The sequence below is a fragment of the Trachurus trachurus genome (assembly GCF_905171665.1).
Source record: "Trachurus trachurus genome assembly, chromosome: 18".
In the NCBI taxonomy this organism is placed as follows: Eukaryota; Metazoa; Chordata; class Actinopteri; order Carangiformes; family Carangidae; genus Trachurus; species Trachurus trachurus.
This window is the reverse complement of record NC_139909.1, coordinates 26,095,040-26,113,560: the sequence shown is the minus strand read 5'-3', so window position 1 is coordinate 26,113,560 and position 18,521 is coordinate 26,095,040. Positions and strand designations below refer to the sequence as shown.

At 39.9% G+C, this 18,521-nt stretch overlaps 1 protein-coding gene across 1 annotated transcript in view; it reads right to left on the bottom strand.

The window, feature by feature from the left end:
* The window catches only part of pcxb (pyruvate carboxylase b), a 275,919-nt gene that overhangs the window by 183,587 nt on the left and 73,811 nt on the right, over positions 1–18,521 (bottom strand). The window contains exon 11 of the mRNA XM_083992769.1: positions 5,034–5,196. Within this exon, the coding sequence (XP_083848895.1) occupies positions 5,034–5,196 (163 nt within the window). The remainder of the gene's footprint in view (positions 1–5,033; positions 5,197–18,521) is intronic.

Below are 18,521 nucleotides of genomic sequence, written 5' to 3'. Positions count from 1 at the left end.
CGACTTCTAATTTTCTCTATATGCACTGCTTCTCTTGGCCTTCCTTTTACTACACATTGTATTTTGTTTGCACCTCTGTGTTACTTTACATGTCAAAGCATAAATGAATTTAAGTGTCAGGAATCCATGTTAAATCATTACCTGAAGTAAATGTTTTTCCACCGTAAGGATGTCATGAAAATAGTAGCAGCCTAACATGTTAAGCAAGATATTCTCTTATGATTTACACCAGGTACAAATCTTTAACCAAACAGTGTTTCACTGGCAGAGCAGCAGCGAAGCTCCTTCACCTACACTGTTGTTAATTAAAACCTACTCTTCTTTTCCTCTGCTCAGTATTCTCCTCAGTAAGCTTATTAAAATGTATATACATTTTTAATCAAAATGTAATTTCCCAGCGAGTTAAAATCATAGAAATATATATAATCTATAGAATTATAATTACCAACCATAATTCTGAATCAATATTTAACTTCTTGCTATAAAAGTACACTTATAGCTGCTCTGTGTTTAACACAAGATTTTATACAATCCAGCTAATACATCATTCATTGGCACATGAGGGAACAGGGGCGAACTGGTAATCCAACTACTGTAGAGACTGACATACATAGGTCTGTGTTGTTGGGGGTGTGTTCAGGTGCTGCTAAGGAGAGGAAATACCTGTTCAGGAAGACTAGGAAATGGAATTACTACTTGATTATTATAATCCATTACCTGCTAATTCAAGTGCCTGTGAGAACTACAAAAAACTAACTTTTTTTCAGTTTGTGTCATTTATCCCGTAGTTCCCTTTCCAGGATTTAACAGCTCTTAATGTATCACAGTGGTTGCAGCTTGTTTCACACAGTGCTTTTATCTTACAGCCCATCAGCCAGCCTTGAGTATAATGAGTGAGCTCTGGTCACTGCAGCTCTGTGACAGCTGGAGCTGTAAATGTTGCTTTATCCTAAACTAATTTCAGTTTAAATTTCATAACTTTCAAGACTCCAGAACAAAGCCAGCCATGAGGCGAGATTGTTTTTGTCAGCTGATGATAAAAATCTAAGCTTGGCCACCTTAATAGTGGGTTAACACCACAAACACTGTGGGAATTGATTGAAAAGTGTTTTGTTTTCATTGAACAGAAAACTGTCTCCACTGCAATAAATGGCACTAGTCAGCCAAAATACAGACACCAGGCAACAGCAGAGAGTGACATTGCAATTGTGGGTCAGGCCTTTAAATAAAATCTCAGTAATGGTTGCTTTTAATATTGCTGTACTTCTTTAAGTGCACATAATACTACTGTGTTTGCCTCTGCTGCTCTCCTGTATCCTCATGGCTTTCTTTCTCTCTCTGCAGCTTTTTCCTTCACCTGCTCTGAAAGCTCCATTAAAAGGAGATAAGAGCAAGATGGATAGGTCTCATACGGCTGTTTTCTTTTTCTTTTCTCCCTAACATAAAATGAAGAGATGTGAAACAAAAGTATATTACTGAGTTGACCTGTTGGATCTTTGTTTCTGTTTCACACACAAATGCCCATCAGTCTACTGTCTCTTCATTAAGTGAGGACAAATGTTCCTCCTCTCTGTCTCAGTTTCTTCAGTTATTCAATTTTATCCAGCTTTTTTCACTCTTCCTTTTCTGTTTCAAATCCTAACGCCACATTTCCCACATCTTCTCTCCCTCTGCTGTCATCTTCATTTCTTCAAGCTTTTCTAAGATGGAGAGCACTGATACTCATCATTGTGAAAGTGTTTTTGTTCTTTGAATTAACTAGCCTTTCCAAAACTGACCACACTGAGAAACTGACCAATGCGTTTCACTTCAGAGATTGATTCAACCCTCTGAGACTGGTGCCTCCTGTTGGGGGTCTCCAAACTAATCATCAAAGTTGCCTTCAATGACCAAAAGCCCATAGCGTGACAACTTCCCCAGTCTCCTGTCCTCTACCTTTCTCTGTGTCACTCAGTTACTGACCTTGTTGCAGCCTTTTGGTAATAATTTATTCATCTGGCCCTCAGACATTCCAACATCCACGCTTCTCTATCTTGATTTTGTTTAGTTCATTCATATTGCATGTTGATGGGGGGCGGGTTGTTGCTGCGTTAACATGTTTCATAGTTCAACTACATGGCTAAATAGTGCAGGAGGGGAAAGGAAAGCAGGGTGGTCGGGAAGAGCAATGGAGGGGTGGGGGCAGACTTTGGTGCTTAAACAAGAGAGAAAAGAGGGATGAGGAAGACAAGGAGGTGGAAAAATGTGCATTATTTTAAGACAAGTGGTATGTGGGAGGGAGAATCGAGTGATGCTGAGAGATCTGAAGAGAAAAATATGGGGTGGAAACAAGGCAGAAAGTCCTTGAAGTGGAAAGGTCACAAGCTATTCCATGGCCACTCTCACAATTTGTTCATGGAAGCAGTGTACAGCAGCCAGTGATTTCCACAGTGAGAAGTCACACACTGCAAGTGAGAACACCACATCATGGGAATATCTGTTTAAATAGCCTATACTCAGATCTGGTGTAAATGTTAAGTGTATGCGGCTGAAATGAATGTAGCTCACATACTATATAAATGTAAATGTGATAAGAAAATATTTGGTCTTGATCATTAATCTACAAAAACTGTTAATAAACTAAAAACAACTGCTCCAGAGTCAAATTCAATTGAAATGAATGTGTGTGCACAACACAACAATTCATTTCTCCAGCTCACTCAGAAGCAGCAGCCAGATGATTTGTTTGATTGGAAAGCCACTGGTGCAAATCGAATTCAATCACATCCAACAAGTCAAAAACCACTTTGTTAAGCCACCAGGCAGCAGCATTGGCACTATTTTATTCTCAGCATTCATGAAAAGCTGGAAAGAAGAAACCCAGACAGTCGCCGGGAATTTAGAGTTTCAAAAATTACAGTATGATTTGACATGCAGACAATAATATCATAACACTGATCAGTTTCCCCTGTCTAGTCCAGGACTGCCGAGCTGTAGATTTCTGACACCTTACTGAAGAAAACTCTGCATGTCACACTACATTATTTTTATTTGTCTTGTTTTTTTTAAGATTGCTCTGCAGTTGAAGGAATTAATTCCATTTTTATTCCCTCAAGCAGATTCCTCCCATATTTTGTAGAATCTAGGCAACAAACCAAACATAACCCTGCAGTAGTCACTACGCCCGCAAGGCTTTTTAAGCAATGTGCTCTGATGAGGTTAAAAATCACCATTATCTCTTAACACTGTCTTTAATAAATGCTGTGATTTGTTTTTATTCTAGTAAATAGTGGTTTCATTCTTATTAAACACCTTGTTTTAATTCTAGTCTGCCATGTTTTTGATTCAAGTTGGCTTTCACTACCATTTAATTGTTTGTAAAACGCTTTGTGACACAGTTATAGCCCATAAAAGCTAACAGAGAACAGGCAAAAAGGAACAAATTAAAGAAAGGCAGAGAATAGAGGACAGGAGAGATAAAATTGAGTAGAATGGTGGGTGGGTGTACAGTATCGGCTGAAGGGCAAAAGGACCTGACAGCAAAAGGCATCAAGGGATCAGACCTCATCAGCTAGAGAGACAGTTGCAGAGACACAAAGAGCAACGGCATACATGGTGTGTAGATATGCAGGCTACATGCCCGTGGTTGGATACACCGAGTACTCTTATGGTGACCTCTGTGTCTTCTCATGTGTGAACACTGTCAAAGTGTCAAAAATCACTTGTCCACTCAAAAAGTCACGTGGACACAAACGATACTCAGTGCCACACCTAATTTTAACAAAAAATCCTGGAAATCCACACAAAAGCATTGACAAAGTAAACTCATTAAATATATACACATACACTCCTCTGACAGAGAGATAAAGATGAACACACAATCATTCAGTCATGCAGAAGTACACAGGGAAATCATGTCATCCCACTCACAGCCCCCATATGGCAGCGTACGTTTTAGCAGCAAATTGCTGTACTGGAAGCTACTGTATGAATCAGTGTGACAGACTATAATTCAAGTGATGGGCGATCTCTGCAGCTGTGACTGTTCACTTAAAGTACTGTATGTGCACGAATGCAGACACAGAGACACACCTGTATGAGGACACAATCTTATCTCACACAATGATAAAGTCCCATTAAAGTAATGTTTATGTTATCACTGAATTAAAGGACTGTTTATAATACGAAACTGATGCTTGTACTATAGACACCTCATGTATGCCAGGACTGTCAAACAACCAAATAAAACCTGAACTCTTAAAAGCTAATGGTATGTTGCATTCATAAGCCTGAATTTCAAATGTAAGATATGTTTGACAGTTGGTGAAATAGCGTCAGGTTGCAGGTAGACAGGTTGACAGGTAGCGAGGAGGAAGACTTTAATGTCGTGCCATGTTGCTTTTGTAAGCCACTTATATGGACTCAAGTGAAACTGCCTGCATTTCAATTATGTTGTCTGATAAATATTAGAGGCAAACAGCTTAATGTGCATAATGTGCTATTAGGGATTTAGCATTTTACCACTCAGAGTTGTATTTCAGGCTAGGGGAAGAATGGCAATAAATGTGTTCAAAGTGCCATCTAAACACAACAGAAAATGAGTTTAATTCAGTCTCCTGTGGTTCTTTCAACTAGGAACCACATGATGTGTTGTTTAAGGAAACTAAAAAAAAACATGGATGATGCACAACACCCAAGTTATCCATTAGCTAGCTCACACAGCGAGACCTATCCTCTCAGCGCTGTCTGGCCCCAATATCATTCTACTATAGTACTACAGTATAGTACGGTAATAGATATATACAGCCTACATCTGGACAGTCAGTTTATCTGTCATCTCTACACTATAGCTGCTGTATAGTACAGTCAGTCACTTAAAGATGATTCTTCTTGTCAGTGTTTTTTGTGTTAATTTAAGGGCATTTTCCCTTAATTATACACATCCATATTTTAGTAATTTTTTGTGTTGTGTGTTTGTGAAGTTTGCGCCCTGTTGATCAATTACCACTTGAGAAGTCTATTTGAAACATTCCTCATTTGAAGACGGAGCCTACCTCAATCCTGCCAGTGTCTGGCTGGAAGCCTCTGGCTGGGTCTTCAGTTGTCACTCTGCACTGGATGGCACACCCATTCACCCTGATCTTGTCCTGTTTGAGGCCCAGCTCTGGCAGGCTGCGGCCCTCACACACATGCAGCTGGGCATGCACCAGGTCCACACTGGTCAAGAGAGAGAGAGAGAGAGAGAGAGAGAAGTGGTGAGGAATCAACTGATTGACATTGTCATTGTGTGAATACAGTAGATCTGATTCTCCCTTGATGAATATTCTTTTCTGTTTGAAACAAGGTTTAAAAGACTGTGGGGTAATTAATTCAATATAAACATCCTTAGTTGTTCTTTGCCTCAAATCAGGATAGGAAGGATGTGGAGTTTCAGAGGATATGAGGATTTTTCCAACACCATCTATTCAAGCAAATGAGTCTGTGATGCATGACAAGAAAACAACTCCTCATGGATGCCTCTTAATAGCAAAAACAAATTAGATTAAAACAACAGAAATCAGAGTTAGAATTTGATGTTGCTGAAACAATAGCTCCTGTGGAAGATAGAAACAATCAATTTTATGTAACCCCACTGACAAAACCTGAATATAATGACTGTTTTATTAGAGTGGGAGGATTTCTAGGGTATATGAAGGATCCCAAACAGCTCGGTCAGATGTAGAAGCCTCACTGTACGAGTGTGAAGAGTAACTTTAAAAAAAAAAAAAAAAAAACTTGATCACCACTACTACAACACACACATTTGTCTATGTAAAGTACATTCATGCATTTTATTTACACATGTCTATGTGCATTTTAACCCATGAACAAATCTGCATCTACAAATACACACAGAACTATATTATGTTAAGTTTTATTCAATTATTTTAATCTGACAGGAACACAAAGAAGTTATTTTCTTCCATTTCCATGAGTTATAACCCTTAACACGTTTCGGCTTCATCTGAATGCAGTTATTTAAATGTTAAGCTCAAATAAGACTTTCGGGGTTCAGCTTCAGGACGATGCACAGTCTAACACAAAGCCAAAATATATTAAAGATTTCCTGTCTTTGTCGTTTCTGGACACATTTTAAATGTAACAGTAAACAGACACAGTAGGTGGGGATGATGGCTGTGTCCCTGCACCCCACCCAGTGCCAAACATAAACACTCAGATAACTGGGAAGTCTCTCTGGCTTGTAGGGTGAATGAGACACAGAAGGCGCACATATTAGCAAGCGAGCCTAGATTTTGGACACAGTCTTGGCCTCAATTTCTTTAATGTCTCAATTAGCTGGTATCCACATTCTGGCCAAACAGAAGGACAATTATGCATCAGCCTGGTGTGAAATGTGTTGGTGGAAAAAAGCAGATCCAATCTTGATAACTTGGACCAGTGCTAATATAATGTTTTTAAAATACCATTTCATGAATATTTCGGTATTTTTTAAATTAGACAGTTACACTCATGTCCTTAAATTATAACAGGATGAAATGAAATGAGTCACTTTATGAGTGATGATGAGTCTCCTTTTCCCAGTACTTTGTTTAAATAGGACATCAATTTGTTACTCAGAATAGTAACTAGTCTTCATGGGTCCAGCTCCTCAGGACTACAGCCATTTAAAAAGGCACAAGAAATGTTTTCCTGCCCCACCTGCTTGTAGATTTCACCTCAAACAATCCATCACTTTTTATGCCCTCATTTACTCCTGCAAATTCAGGCTATAACAAACACTTGAGAAGAGTTGGAATATGGTACAAGAATGTGCTTACATATTAATTTGTTTTGTCATTAACCCAATCACCTCTATTTGAATATTCATGAAAAGGGATGCAAGAGGAAAAACAGATTAAAAGGCAAGTATCTAAATCAAAACTAGTTATATATACGATAACATAATTCATGTGTTCTTGTAGCTGCCGACTCAGAGATGGAAGTAGTTTCATATTATGCACATAAACATTTCAGCAACAAATGAGAAAACTGAACTTCTGAGTCAAGATTGAAGTATCTGCTGCTTATGCACAAGCTGTTCTTATGTTACACGGAAATAAAGTTTGGCCTTTTTTGTGAGTGTGTTGTCCTCACACAAATATTCCACTTTAAAAACATAAGGAAAGACTGATTGAATGAGGACCCTCAAGGGTTTATAAAATGTATTGTATACTAATTTCACTCAGACAAATTAAAGAGCCTGCAGTAACGTTTGTCCCCAAGTGCAGCCAGTTACAGAATAAAAGCCTCTTGTATCATTAGCAAGTTCTACAGACAGGCCCAACTACACAGAACCATGATAAAGGCAACATGCCTTCAGCAAAGTAAGTAGGTGAAGGGCCGGCCCCATTCTAAATAAGTGTGATGACGATAAACACTGCTGATTATACGTGAACTCTGAAAAACACGCTGTCTGCGTGGAGAGAACAGAGGATTCACCAGTACAGTGGAGGAGGATTGACCTGAAACATCTGTACAGGAAGAGTTGGGTAAATATCAACATCAGTAGGGGTGAGAACCTGATACCAAGACAAAATGGTTTGGAATAATGTAGTTAGCTGCTGAATTAAAGTTCAGAGAGTAATATGGGGTCAAGTGAATTAGTTTATACTTTCATACTTCAACGTACATATATTACCATGTATTTTTCTATGGAGACTGAGGTGCAGATTCAAATGAATTCATCTGTATTTGCTGCCTTCAAAACACTAACACTTTAACCTTAACTCTGTTTCTTCCAAAGTAGTAAACCATTAGAAGCTTTCTTTACCCACCACTTCCCTTGCCTTGGAAACACAGATGCAAATGGACATGTCATGCCAATAAAGTAAGCTGGAACTGATAACTGCTCAACCTTGTATGAAATAAGCATTTTGACTACAGAAATCTCCAAAGGTTTAAAAAGGCTTTTTACAAACACGATGCTGAAACAGGACATGGGGGTTAGGACAACACTCAAATAAGTCAGTGAAATGGAGTGGAGACACCATATTTACACAATCAATTTAGGAGAGATTAGAGATGTAGAGAAAACATTTTTTTCAGTAGCCTTTGTTATTAAGTCTTAAGTATATATACTGTAGCACGTGAAATAGATCCAATAAGGGTTTTTTCAGGGTATTTTTCATTTTGCTTGCAATTCAAAAATCTATGAATGTTCCCTGTGTGTAAAAACTGTGACAAATATAATTCCACACCATCAAATGGATTATAAGACTGGGTCACAGAAACAGAATAGTACTTTTTATTGAAGCATACATTTCTTATGCACTGCAGTTTTCTACTGTAAATGGAGTCTTAATTCAATCAACTTCTGTATTTACCCATGACTAAAATCTAATTTTAACTCAAGTTGTTCCACTTGCTTATTCACGAACCCAATCTGAAAGTTGTTGACCCTCACTTCTTCCAACTCGCTGCACTTTGTGTATGTGCCCTGTCATGTAAGTACCCATCGAGCACCAAGCACCAAGCACACAGCAGACTACGCGTGGCAGTTTAATTATATTTTGCCTAGAGCCCCACGACAGAGGAGTACTCCTGAGCTGCAACACAACCTGACCCAAGCTTTGCTCTGTGTCAATTAGTTGGTGGAAATTTGATTAGGTAGAAATTTATTTAGGCATAAGCAGCATGTAAGCACAATATAAACTTTAATAATAAGGTTTCAAAACTAGATTCAGACTCAGAGGCCCTCTACAGTACTGAGCCTCAACATTATATTAGGTAACAGTGCAGGACCTGCCTTCAGGCCTATGTCATTACAGCTGATGTTTGAGTTTAGTTGTGCACACTTAGCAAATTAGTAAATAATCACATTACAGCAAACCAAATGGAAAATCATGCCGCCTCGTTCTACCATCGTGGGAGCCCAAGGAAGTCACGGATATTCACTCTGTGGTAAGGCTTAGCTTTGCTTCTGAATGTTTTACAAGTGCCTTTTCCTCTCTTCTAAATGATGACATTATATTTAGGCATTTGCATCATCATCTCTATCTGTGTATCTATCCCAACCTTCACTCTGCACCTTCACAAAAAAAACAAAAAACAAAAACAAATGTCAAACTCCTTTGCCTTCACCATTTTGCGCCCTAATAAAGCATTGCTTCAAGGTTCTTAAGTGTCAAAGGTGTTAACTTATTCTTTATTTTTGACAATTCTGAGGAATATATAAATCTTTAAAGATGCCGGGACCCATATTGCATGTCTGTCTCCCTGCCTGGCATCTGACTGCTTGCCAGTTGTGCCTATGCCTTGCTTACAGCTTCTGAATAGCTGTCAAGTTTATATTTGATCTCTGGCAATCTAAAGGAAACCCCCACAAGTGTCAAAGAGGATATGTCTCCTCGCTGAAACTGCTCTTCCTCACAGCCAAGTACATTATTTTGCATTTGGTCGTCCTCCTGTCTGAGCAACACCTCACTTGAGACTCTGGTATGCTTGTAAATATGCTCTCTGATGAAATCTCCAATCTTCAACCTGCTACTGTATACCTGCAGAACCAAGTGCTGGCCAAATTATTTATAGTCCCACACTGGTCACATTCCTGTAGGTGTTATTTCTTTGCACCTGAGAGGTCTTTTTTGAGATAACCAGTGAAAATTCTTCTCTGCCTGACTGACATGTTCTGTTAATACATTGTATCACCATGGAGACTTTAGAAAGTGAAACTACAGTCTAGATAATAAAGTAGGATGCATGCCCCTCGGCACCCTAACGTACAGTTTATATCTTATAAGGCTAAACACACATTTTCTTGTGGCACCTGAAAAGATGAATGTTTCGGTACCATCCTAAAGTTGGCCTTGTGTTTTGATGGAAAACCCCACTGAGCACAAACCTCTGCTCTAAAGCCCAACTACACAGGACACCAGATCAGCTCTCATGGTGTTAGCAGAAGTAGGGATGCCACTGATATATCATCTATGAGTGCAATCAGCCAACCCACTGCCAATACCCTTTTTTTTTTTTTGGTATTGGAGATACCAGTCTCACACACTTTGTAAAAGCTCAATTCTGACATGTTTTTCTGTTTTGGTGGCCTGTCATGTATTGGTGTATTGAAGAGGGTGGGAGGTGGGGCTACACCAGCACACTCTTCTTCTACATCAACCACAGGTGATGGCTTTAAGGTGATCAGTGAATAAAAGCATTAATGCCGATTAATGCAGAAAATGATCAGCAGTCAATCTATTGGGGCATTCCTGGGCAGAAACTGAAGTGGGTCTCCTACCAAGTAGATTCAAAAGGTCAGAAAACCCTTTAATTTAAAGTCAATATCATGTTGTCAAATATTACCATCAACAACAATGAAGCCAGTTCTATCACTGGAGACACAGCACTATAGATGAGGGTATAAATTTAACACCTGCACAGCTATAAATTGAATGGTATGGAAATTTCTGTTGATTTAGTCTCAGCCACAGGCTGTTAAAATGAAAATGTGCCAGTTGTGTTAGATTTAAAGGTACTGCACCTCTCAAGTAGTCCACAGTTTTAAGATAAGTGTTTTGCTTTGCGTACACAATGTCACTGACTCATGTTGATCTTTTGCATACCTAACAACGAGAAAAGAACACATCTGCATGAAGGCTTTGTGCCTCTGCATTAAAAAGTCACAGCGCAGCTTAAGGAATACTTTTTAACTCACACCATTTTGGTATATTTACAGTTATGTACCTGGAAAGTCTGTAATATTACTATGTTATAGCAACCATAAACTGTTATCAGCTTCCATTAGCTTACAGTAACAACATTGGGCCTCATTCACGAACCGTTCTTAAGAACAAATTTGTTCTTAAGTCCTACTTACGAAGTTTTTACGAAGATTGTGGCATTCATGAATGTTTTCTTATCTAGAATTTGAATACAGCTGCCGATATGCTTTTTTTTTCTCCTAATTGCGGGCTGCAATAGTGCACTTACTGCAAGTGTTCACACTACACACAACTGTTTTTTTTTTCATATGTGATAATATGATGATATTTATGATGGCACACGTGAGAGTGTGGTCTCTCTGATAACAACCCAAAGAGCTGCATCCACTGCTGACGCTACTAAATATAGCCTAAATATAAATATAAAATATAAACTAAATATAAGCCTTTTGTTTGTTTCTTTGTCTCATTCCTGCCGCAGTAGCGCCACTTCACTACTTAAGTTCTTTTTACGTTTGGAGTCTGGTGCCCCCTCCCAGATTTTGATTTGAGCATTTCAACTTTCTTTCTCACTTCACCTTCTCTGCTCAGTGCCTGTGGGGTTCTGTGTGCACACAGCCCTGCAGTCTCATGCCCTTTTATGGGCATTGATGGGGCGGTTACCTATGCTAATCCTATGTTAATTATAGGGATGTCCCGATCCGATATTGATATCGGATTTATGTCCGATATCAGCCAAAAAAACGAATATCGGATTATATCGGACTGCATCTAAAATCTCCGATATAAACGCTCCGATAAAAGCAGTCCATTATTCCGCTCCAGCACTTCTGTCCCATATGAACAGGTGACTCTGGTTCACACTCCAACACAGTAGGTGGCGGTAATGCACCTTAATGTTGGTGCGCCGCTGCAGCATGCAGAGATCACATGATCACAACAACAACAGCGTGTGTGCGACACACACACACAGAGACACGGGTGCATGGACAGGTTGCACTTGCCCGCTAATAAACGGTAAATGCGCTATATTGTTCTAAAGGTCGGTGGTCAGATTCTTCTGGAGGAAGACCAGCTGGTCCACATGTTGTGCCGTGTTACGGTGCGTTCACATCGGGCGCGAGTAACAGTGCTAAAGCCAGAGTTAAATTAACGATGCTAATTTCTGTTAGCCTGTCTATGGCGTTTTACATTATACGTTAGCATTAAGCTAGCGGGCTTTATGCTTAGTTGTGACACTGGCTGTGTGTTTTGAACGTTGTTTCAAACTATGTGGGTATGATTAAACATCTTTGATGCTTAAATATTGCTGCTTAATATATTGCTTTACTCCTCTTTTTATTTTATGTATGCCATTTTTACTGTAGGGCAGGCTAATCTTCAATTTGGAGTGACAAATAAAACCTTGAAGCAAGAAGATTTTGCCTTTTGTTTGACATTGATGTACATACAGTAATTCAATAACAGTTGTAAATAAGGTTAATTTTTTAATATTTTACAGTTCAAAAGTAAACTCACTACTGTCTGTCCCATAGAGGAACATGACAGCAGCAGCCTGTCAGTCAGCAACAGGAGGACTCTCCTTTGTATTAGAATTTGAAAAATATAAATAATCGTTTTTTTTCACCACCCCTAATATCGGATCAATATCGGTATCGGGCCGATGTTGAAGGCTGCAATATCGGTATCGTATCGGAAGTGAAAAAGTGGTATCGGGACATCCCTAGTTAATTAGACTCACCTGGCACACGCCCTCAACTTACGAGGAGGTGGCATAAGAACACAGCTGCGAACAATTCTGAGGCTTACGAACGCGTTGATGAATCTGACGTAGGGTTTTCTTAAAGTCCCACTCCCGCGACCCTTTTTGGTCATTTTAAAACCAGCTCATTAGTCATGCACATTAGCAATGCACCTCTGGGGGGTGGGCGGAGACTGCGCTGCTTTGCACCCGCCCAGCCACCTCCTCCACACTTCTCGAAGCTCCTCTTCCTGGTCCGTCCAAATCTCGCGTGATTCGCAGTAACCGCACTGACGCCGGCGCAAATCACGCGAGATTTGGACGGACCAGGAAGAGGAGCTTTGAGAAGCTTCCGCTACAAACAAGCTTAAAATATAGACTTATTTAATTTTTTTCGGGACAATTACGCAATTTGGGGCTTCAGCACAAGACGGACATTACATACGAGCATCATGGAGGTATTTGGATGTTTTTTTGTGTGTGTTTTTTTACGAAGAGCTCTGGTGTCCCTTTGCAACCGTTGCATTGAAATGCACTGCTACGCCAAGACCCCCTGTAACTCAGAGAAGGGACGGTGGACTCTGATAATTCTTCCAGCCCTTAGTCAACATGAGGGTGAGTAGATAATGAGCGAAATATCATTCTAGGGTGAACTATCCCTTTAAGAAGATATTGGTGAATGAGGCCCATTGTTCTTTGATTTTTTTCTTTAGTTTTAACTCACTGATTAATGTATTTCATCCTCATATTTGACAATGTATAAAATGTAATTCATGTAAATGTTAACATATGTCTTTTTTTAACGCAATAACAGGTTTATCAAGCAACAAAAAAAATAAATAAAGGAAGTTATTAAATTCTGAGACACCTCTGATGCATCCTAAAAACTCTACTGCATTGTCAATGTTGGTATTAAAAGCTGCTTTACTTGAAAAATAAATAATACTCTTTGTATGTACCTATTTATTTATTTGTTTATTTCGGGCATGTCAATTAACATGGCCGAAAGGGAAAGCGGGAGAAGCAAAGCTTATCTAGTCCCGCCCCCACCTATGCATTTTATGACTGTCTGACAATTGATAAATAAAAGTTATATTTAAAAAAATAATAATAAGAAAAAGCTGCTTTACTTTCCAGTGAAAAAGACACATTGCAAGTTCAATGGCAATCTTTATTTCTCTCTAGCTGCCACTGTAAGACACTGTGTTACCCACTGCCATTGTTTGAGTAATCAGTGTTAATCACCATCTATCACTGAATAAGGTAACACAATGGTGACTGAGCTTATGGCCCACTACTGACAGTACTGCAATATTCATATATCTGCAGTATTATGACCTGAGTATCTGTAATTGACGTTTGTGGAAAAATAAATGCCGTCTTGTGTTGCTGTTAATGCAAAGCAGAACACTCCACAGTGCTCCAGTTTCACATTAAATGCAAATACAAGTTGACTTTTATTAAGAAGTAGTCACAGGAAATGCAGTGCATTTGTCTGTAAGCTTAGCACATACCACTATTGCAACAGACAGCCCAAGTCTGGCATCAGCAACCAAGCACCAAGGAGCTCATGGTCAGGACAGGCTGAGTTATGGACCCAAAAGTGACAGTTTCTTACTTTTCCCCACGTCAATCTGTCAAACTGATCGGACACAGAAAACAGATGTGCTCTTCGTACACCACAGAGATGTACCACCGCACCAGGGGTCAAATGGTCAGCTCCAGATCAACAAATGGGATAACTGGAGAAAATTAACTTCTGTTTTTGTGACATATGACTTTATTGATTATAGTATGACTGTTACCTTTATATCTGTCACACAACAGACATTATAGACATCCAATGTTGTAATATTTTTTATATACAAAGTATTATGCAATCAACATTTCAGGCAATTCATTTTAGATTTATGTTTAAAGCCTTAAAGGATGTACAAAGAGATTCATATTTGCATTGTCCCTTTCTATATTTAGTAGCTCCATTTGGGTTTATGTTTCATTTACTTGTATATTGGTAAACTTTAGTTTAAAAAGTTTAGTCTGCAGCTTAATGCTTGTGCCAGAATACAGTTCACCTCATGCCTTAGTTCTTGCTTACTCATTCATTTTCAACTCGTCTCTCAATGCTGAGCTCTCAGCCCTATGCTGAGCAACAATGCTTCACCACAGCTCTATAGCCAAAGCACTGAGCCAGACTCTTGGCTGACGTTTTTGCCATCTTGCTATTTTGACCACGTTTATCTTCCAGTTATTCTAATTTTCAAAAGCCAGATCTAAACCAAATAAATCTGATCATTTTCAATAATAATTACAACTAATGTCATCACATTTCCCTCTTTGTAGATTTTGACAACTTTACAGTCATCACTGACAGGGGGTCATCCCTATGTTCCCACAGCCCTATGTTCCCTCAGCCCTATGTTCCCTCATTTCTAACTTTTGTCGTCACTGAAAATTAGGCCCTATGTTCCCTCAGCCCTATGTCCCCTCATTTCTAACTTTTGTTGTCACTGAAAATTAGGCCCTATTCCCACAGCCCTTTGGTCCCACCATTGGTTGGGTTTAGGCAATGAAGAAAGGAGTTGGTTAAGTTTAGTAAAAAAGACCAGGTAGAGGCTAGACAGGCCAGATAGACAGAGTCCAGATAGGTAGAGAGAGTCCAGAGGGAACATACTGTAGGGCTGAGGGAACATAGGGCTGAGGGAACATAGGCACGCTCCCACTGACAGTAGCCCTGTGATAACGGTAGCGGATTCCATAAGAATCAACCTGGATACCGCATCTGTTACCAGGGCAATCTCCACTATCTCTCCAGGTGTCCAGCTGCAGCAGCTTCCAGCAGGGCTGGTCTTGACATAATGATCTACTCATAATGGGGTTGATGTTGAAAAATAAGGCTGTTCACTCAGCTATAGAAATACTGATTATACGGCTATGGAGGAGATTTGCTGATTGTAAATATCCGTAACATGTTCTCTTCCACCATCACAAACTCATCAGGGATTTCCTTCTTCCTTTATTTCTTTCATTGTGATTATTATTAGACCTTGCATTTACTCTGCAGCTGTTGTTTAGATGACACATTTCTTTATTTACACTCAGTTGTTGTCTCGTTGTGTTCTTTTGAAGTAGAGACTGGAGATCCATTGAGTCGAGAAGTCACAGCTTCTGATATCAGATTGATAGCAGTAATCAATAAAAAAAAATTTAATAAGGTTGTTATTGCATCTACAAAACAAGACAACAGTTATTTTGACAGTGGCTCAGCTGGGAGTCTTGGAGCAAGATGGAACAAGAAGGAGCAGTTTCAATGAGCTGTTAGATGAATCAGCTGCAGGACACATGCTGCACACCTCCAACATCATGCTGTGTGCAGCATCAGATCATGGTTGATCACAGGATGATGGAAAAGGCCAATTAGTGCACTTCAAAAGAATTCTGTGATCTGTAGCTTTAAACCACATTTCCTGTTCCTATCCTATCAGTATCAACTACTGCCAAAATAACCAGGACTGAAATCCTCGATATTCCCATTTTAACTCTTTCTAGTCACTTGTTCTCTTCTGCTGAAGTTAGCATGCTGACTCTCTCAGCCCTGGCCTGGTCACGCCATCTCACTGCTTTCCATTGCCATGTCACTGTAGCATCCAGTCTTCCCCAAAGAAATGACCTACTCATCCTCAGATGTCTAAATGCAATGATGGCTGAAAATCTTTAAAAGACTTGTCAAGTACTTAACTAAATAACTGCTATAACAACAAATACCACATCTAACTTTTGTTTACTTCATGTAACCAACTTCTGAGAATCTGAGGAACTGATATTTTATAAGAGAAACATTATATATTTTTTCCCCAACACTCTGATCAAAAGAGGCAGTATCCGTCCATATGAGTTAAGGACAGATATGCATTTCAAAGAAAAAATTTACATTTCCCGTTAAGGAGGATCTTCATAGAATTACTGCAGGTCATCTCCAGAGTCAAGAGTGCAATGAAGGTTTCATTAAAATGTAATTCTATTAAAATGAATTATCTTGTCCGCCCTGACTTATGCAGCAGGTTAGATTGCCAGGGTCGAGGAGATCAGAGCAGAGGATGTATAATGTGCTGCCCCGTGACAGAGGGGTGAGCACCTGCAGATGCACATGCACACACACACATGCTTTTTTTCCCATTAACTCTTGAATATGTTCATAAAATGTAAATGCATACACAAATACCCAAGAAAGCACTCATGCACACACACACACATGCTCCCACAGATATGCAGACGTCCCCTCCCTGGACACTTATTATCACAGTACATGGAAAGTACATTAGCCTTGCACTTACTAGAACCTGAGGACATAAACACACATTATCTGAAGGTCCAATTCGCACATACTTTCACATTCAGCAGCATGCGCACAAATGCTGTCTCAATCTGTCAAATGTGCGTACACACACACCAAACCATGAAGGCTGAGTAGTAATTGCATATCATTTTCACTCGTTTCACTCAGAGCTCGTTAGCGAGGGAGAAGGGGTGGCCGTGCGCCCAGAACTGAAAAGTGGAGAGAAGGAGAGAAAGGAAAAAGAAGCACTGAGAGAAGAGGAAGACAGCTTGTTGTGATGAAGACGTAGACAAGGAAATATGACAAACGGGAATGGAGGTAAAGATAATGTTCTATTCCAGTCTCAAGATCTGCAAGCATGAAGGAGATTGAAAGATAAATAAAAATAAGAGACAAAATGACAGCTATACATCTCAAATTCGAGGCAAGAGAGTGAGAAATGAAGTGAGGGGAAGCAGAGGAAGTGTGGTGTGTGGAAGATGATAAAATGGTGGATGACAAACCTGAAAAGAGTGAGTGGGAAAAGTGGGACTGTGAATGAGATTGGATTTGGCCTCCCTCAAAAGGACAGAAAGAACGAAGTCAAAGAGGCGAAAGGAGGAAGCGAAGGTGGAAGGCAGAGGGAGAGGGGGGAGCAGGGGGAGGGAGGAGGGAGAGGAGCTGGGATGTGAGTGGGAAGGAGGAATGGAGGGATAAGACAGATAAATGTGAGTGTGGGATGAGAGGGATAGGAGGGGGATGACCATGTCGAATTGAAGAGGGAGCGAGGGAAAAGGAATGAGTCAGGCTAAGGGTGGAAGATGGTAAATTAGGGAAGGAGATAATACCAACAGAAAGAAAGGAGATTAGGTGGGATTACAGAAAGCAGGTTACTCTTTAAGGAAGGATTTCTTCTTGTATGGGGAAACGGAACATAAAGGACTAGTTCAATAATTGGGAAATGGAAACATTTTAGATTTTTGGTGGAGAGATAGTTGGTCTGTTTTTGTTTTGGCAGAGTTATATTAGACATACTGTAGACCCATACTGCTCACGAGTCAAACAAAATACATCAGGGAGCTTTAGAGGTGCTGGTATGTGGACAGGCCCACTTCAGCCAAAGAAAGCCTGAGGTGTATTTTATTTCTCCAACTCCATGGGCAGATGAATGAAGCTGAAGAAAGGAAAAGGCGACAGAACAGACAGAACAGGAAAAATGGGGAAGGAAGCAAGAGAGGATGGGGGGATTAAGGGAGGAAGTGGAAGATGATGACAGTGATGGCACTGAAGGGAAAGATGGAAAGTGTGAACAGTGCAGAACAGAAACAGACACTACACATTCTGGTTTCCTACACAGATGATTCTACCTGTCCTTCCATTGCTTCTCTTCCCTCTTACTTTCTGTTAGCCCCTCCTTCCCTCTCTCTGCTCTTTCCCTCTGCTTTCGTCTTTTTATCTCACATTGTCTCCAGCTCTCCCTCCCCACCCAAATGTGGCCTCGAAATGCAAAAAACTCCTTTTGAAGTGAGCACTCGATTTCATAACTTCATTAGTGAACTGAGTCCTGTATCACAGTGTTTGTGCGTGTGTGTTTTTCATCAGGGTTTGAGCCATTCATGTTCACACACACCGTGTCTCCGGTAAATACATTTTTCACAATGGCTGCGGGGCAAGTGGTAAAAAGCAAAGCAGAAACGTATTTCTCATTTCAGTAAAACTAATGCAGACTCTTGTCTCCCAAATGCGCGCGTGCACACACATACACACACACACACACCCTTGTCTAAAT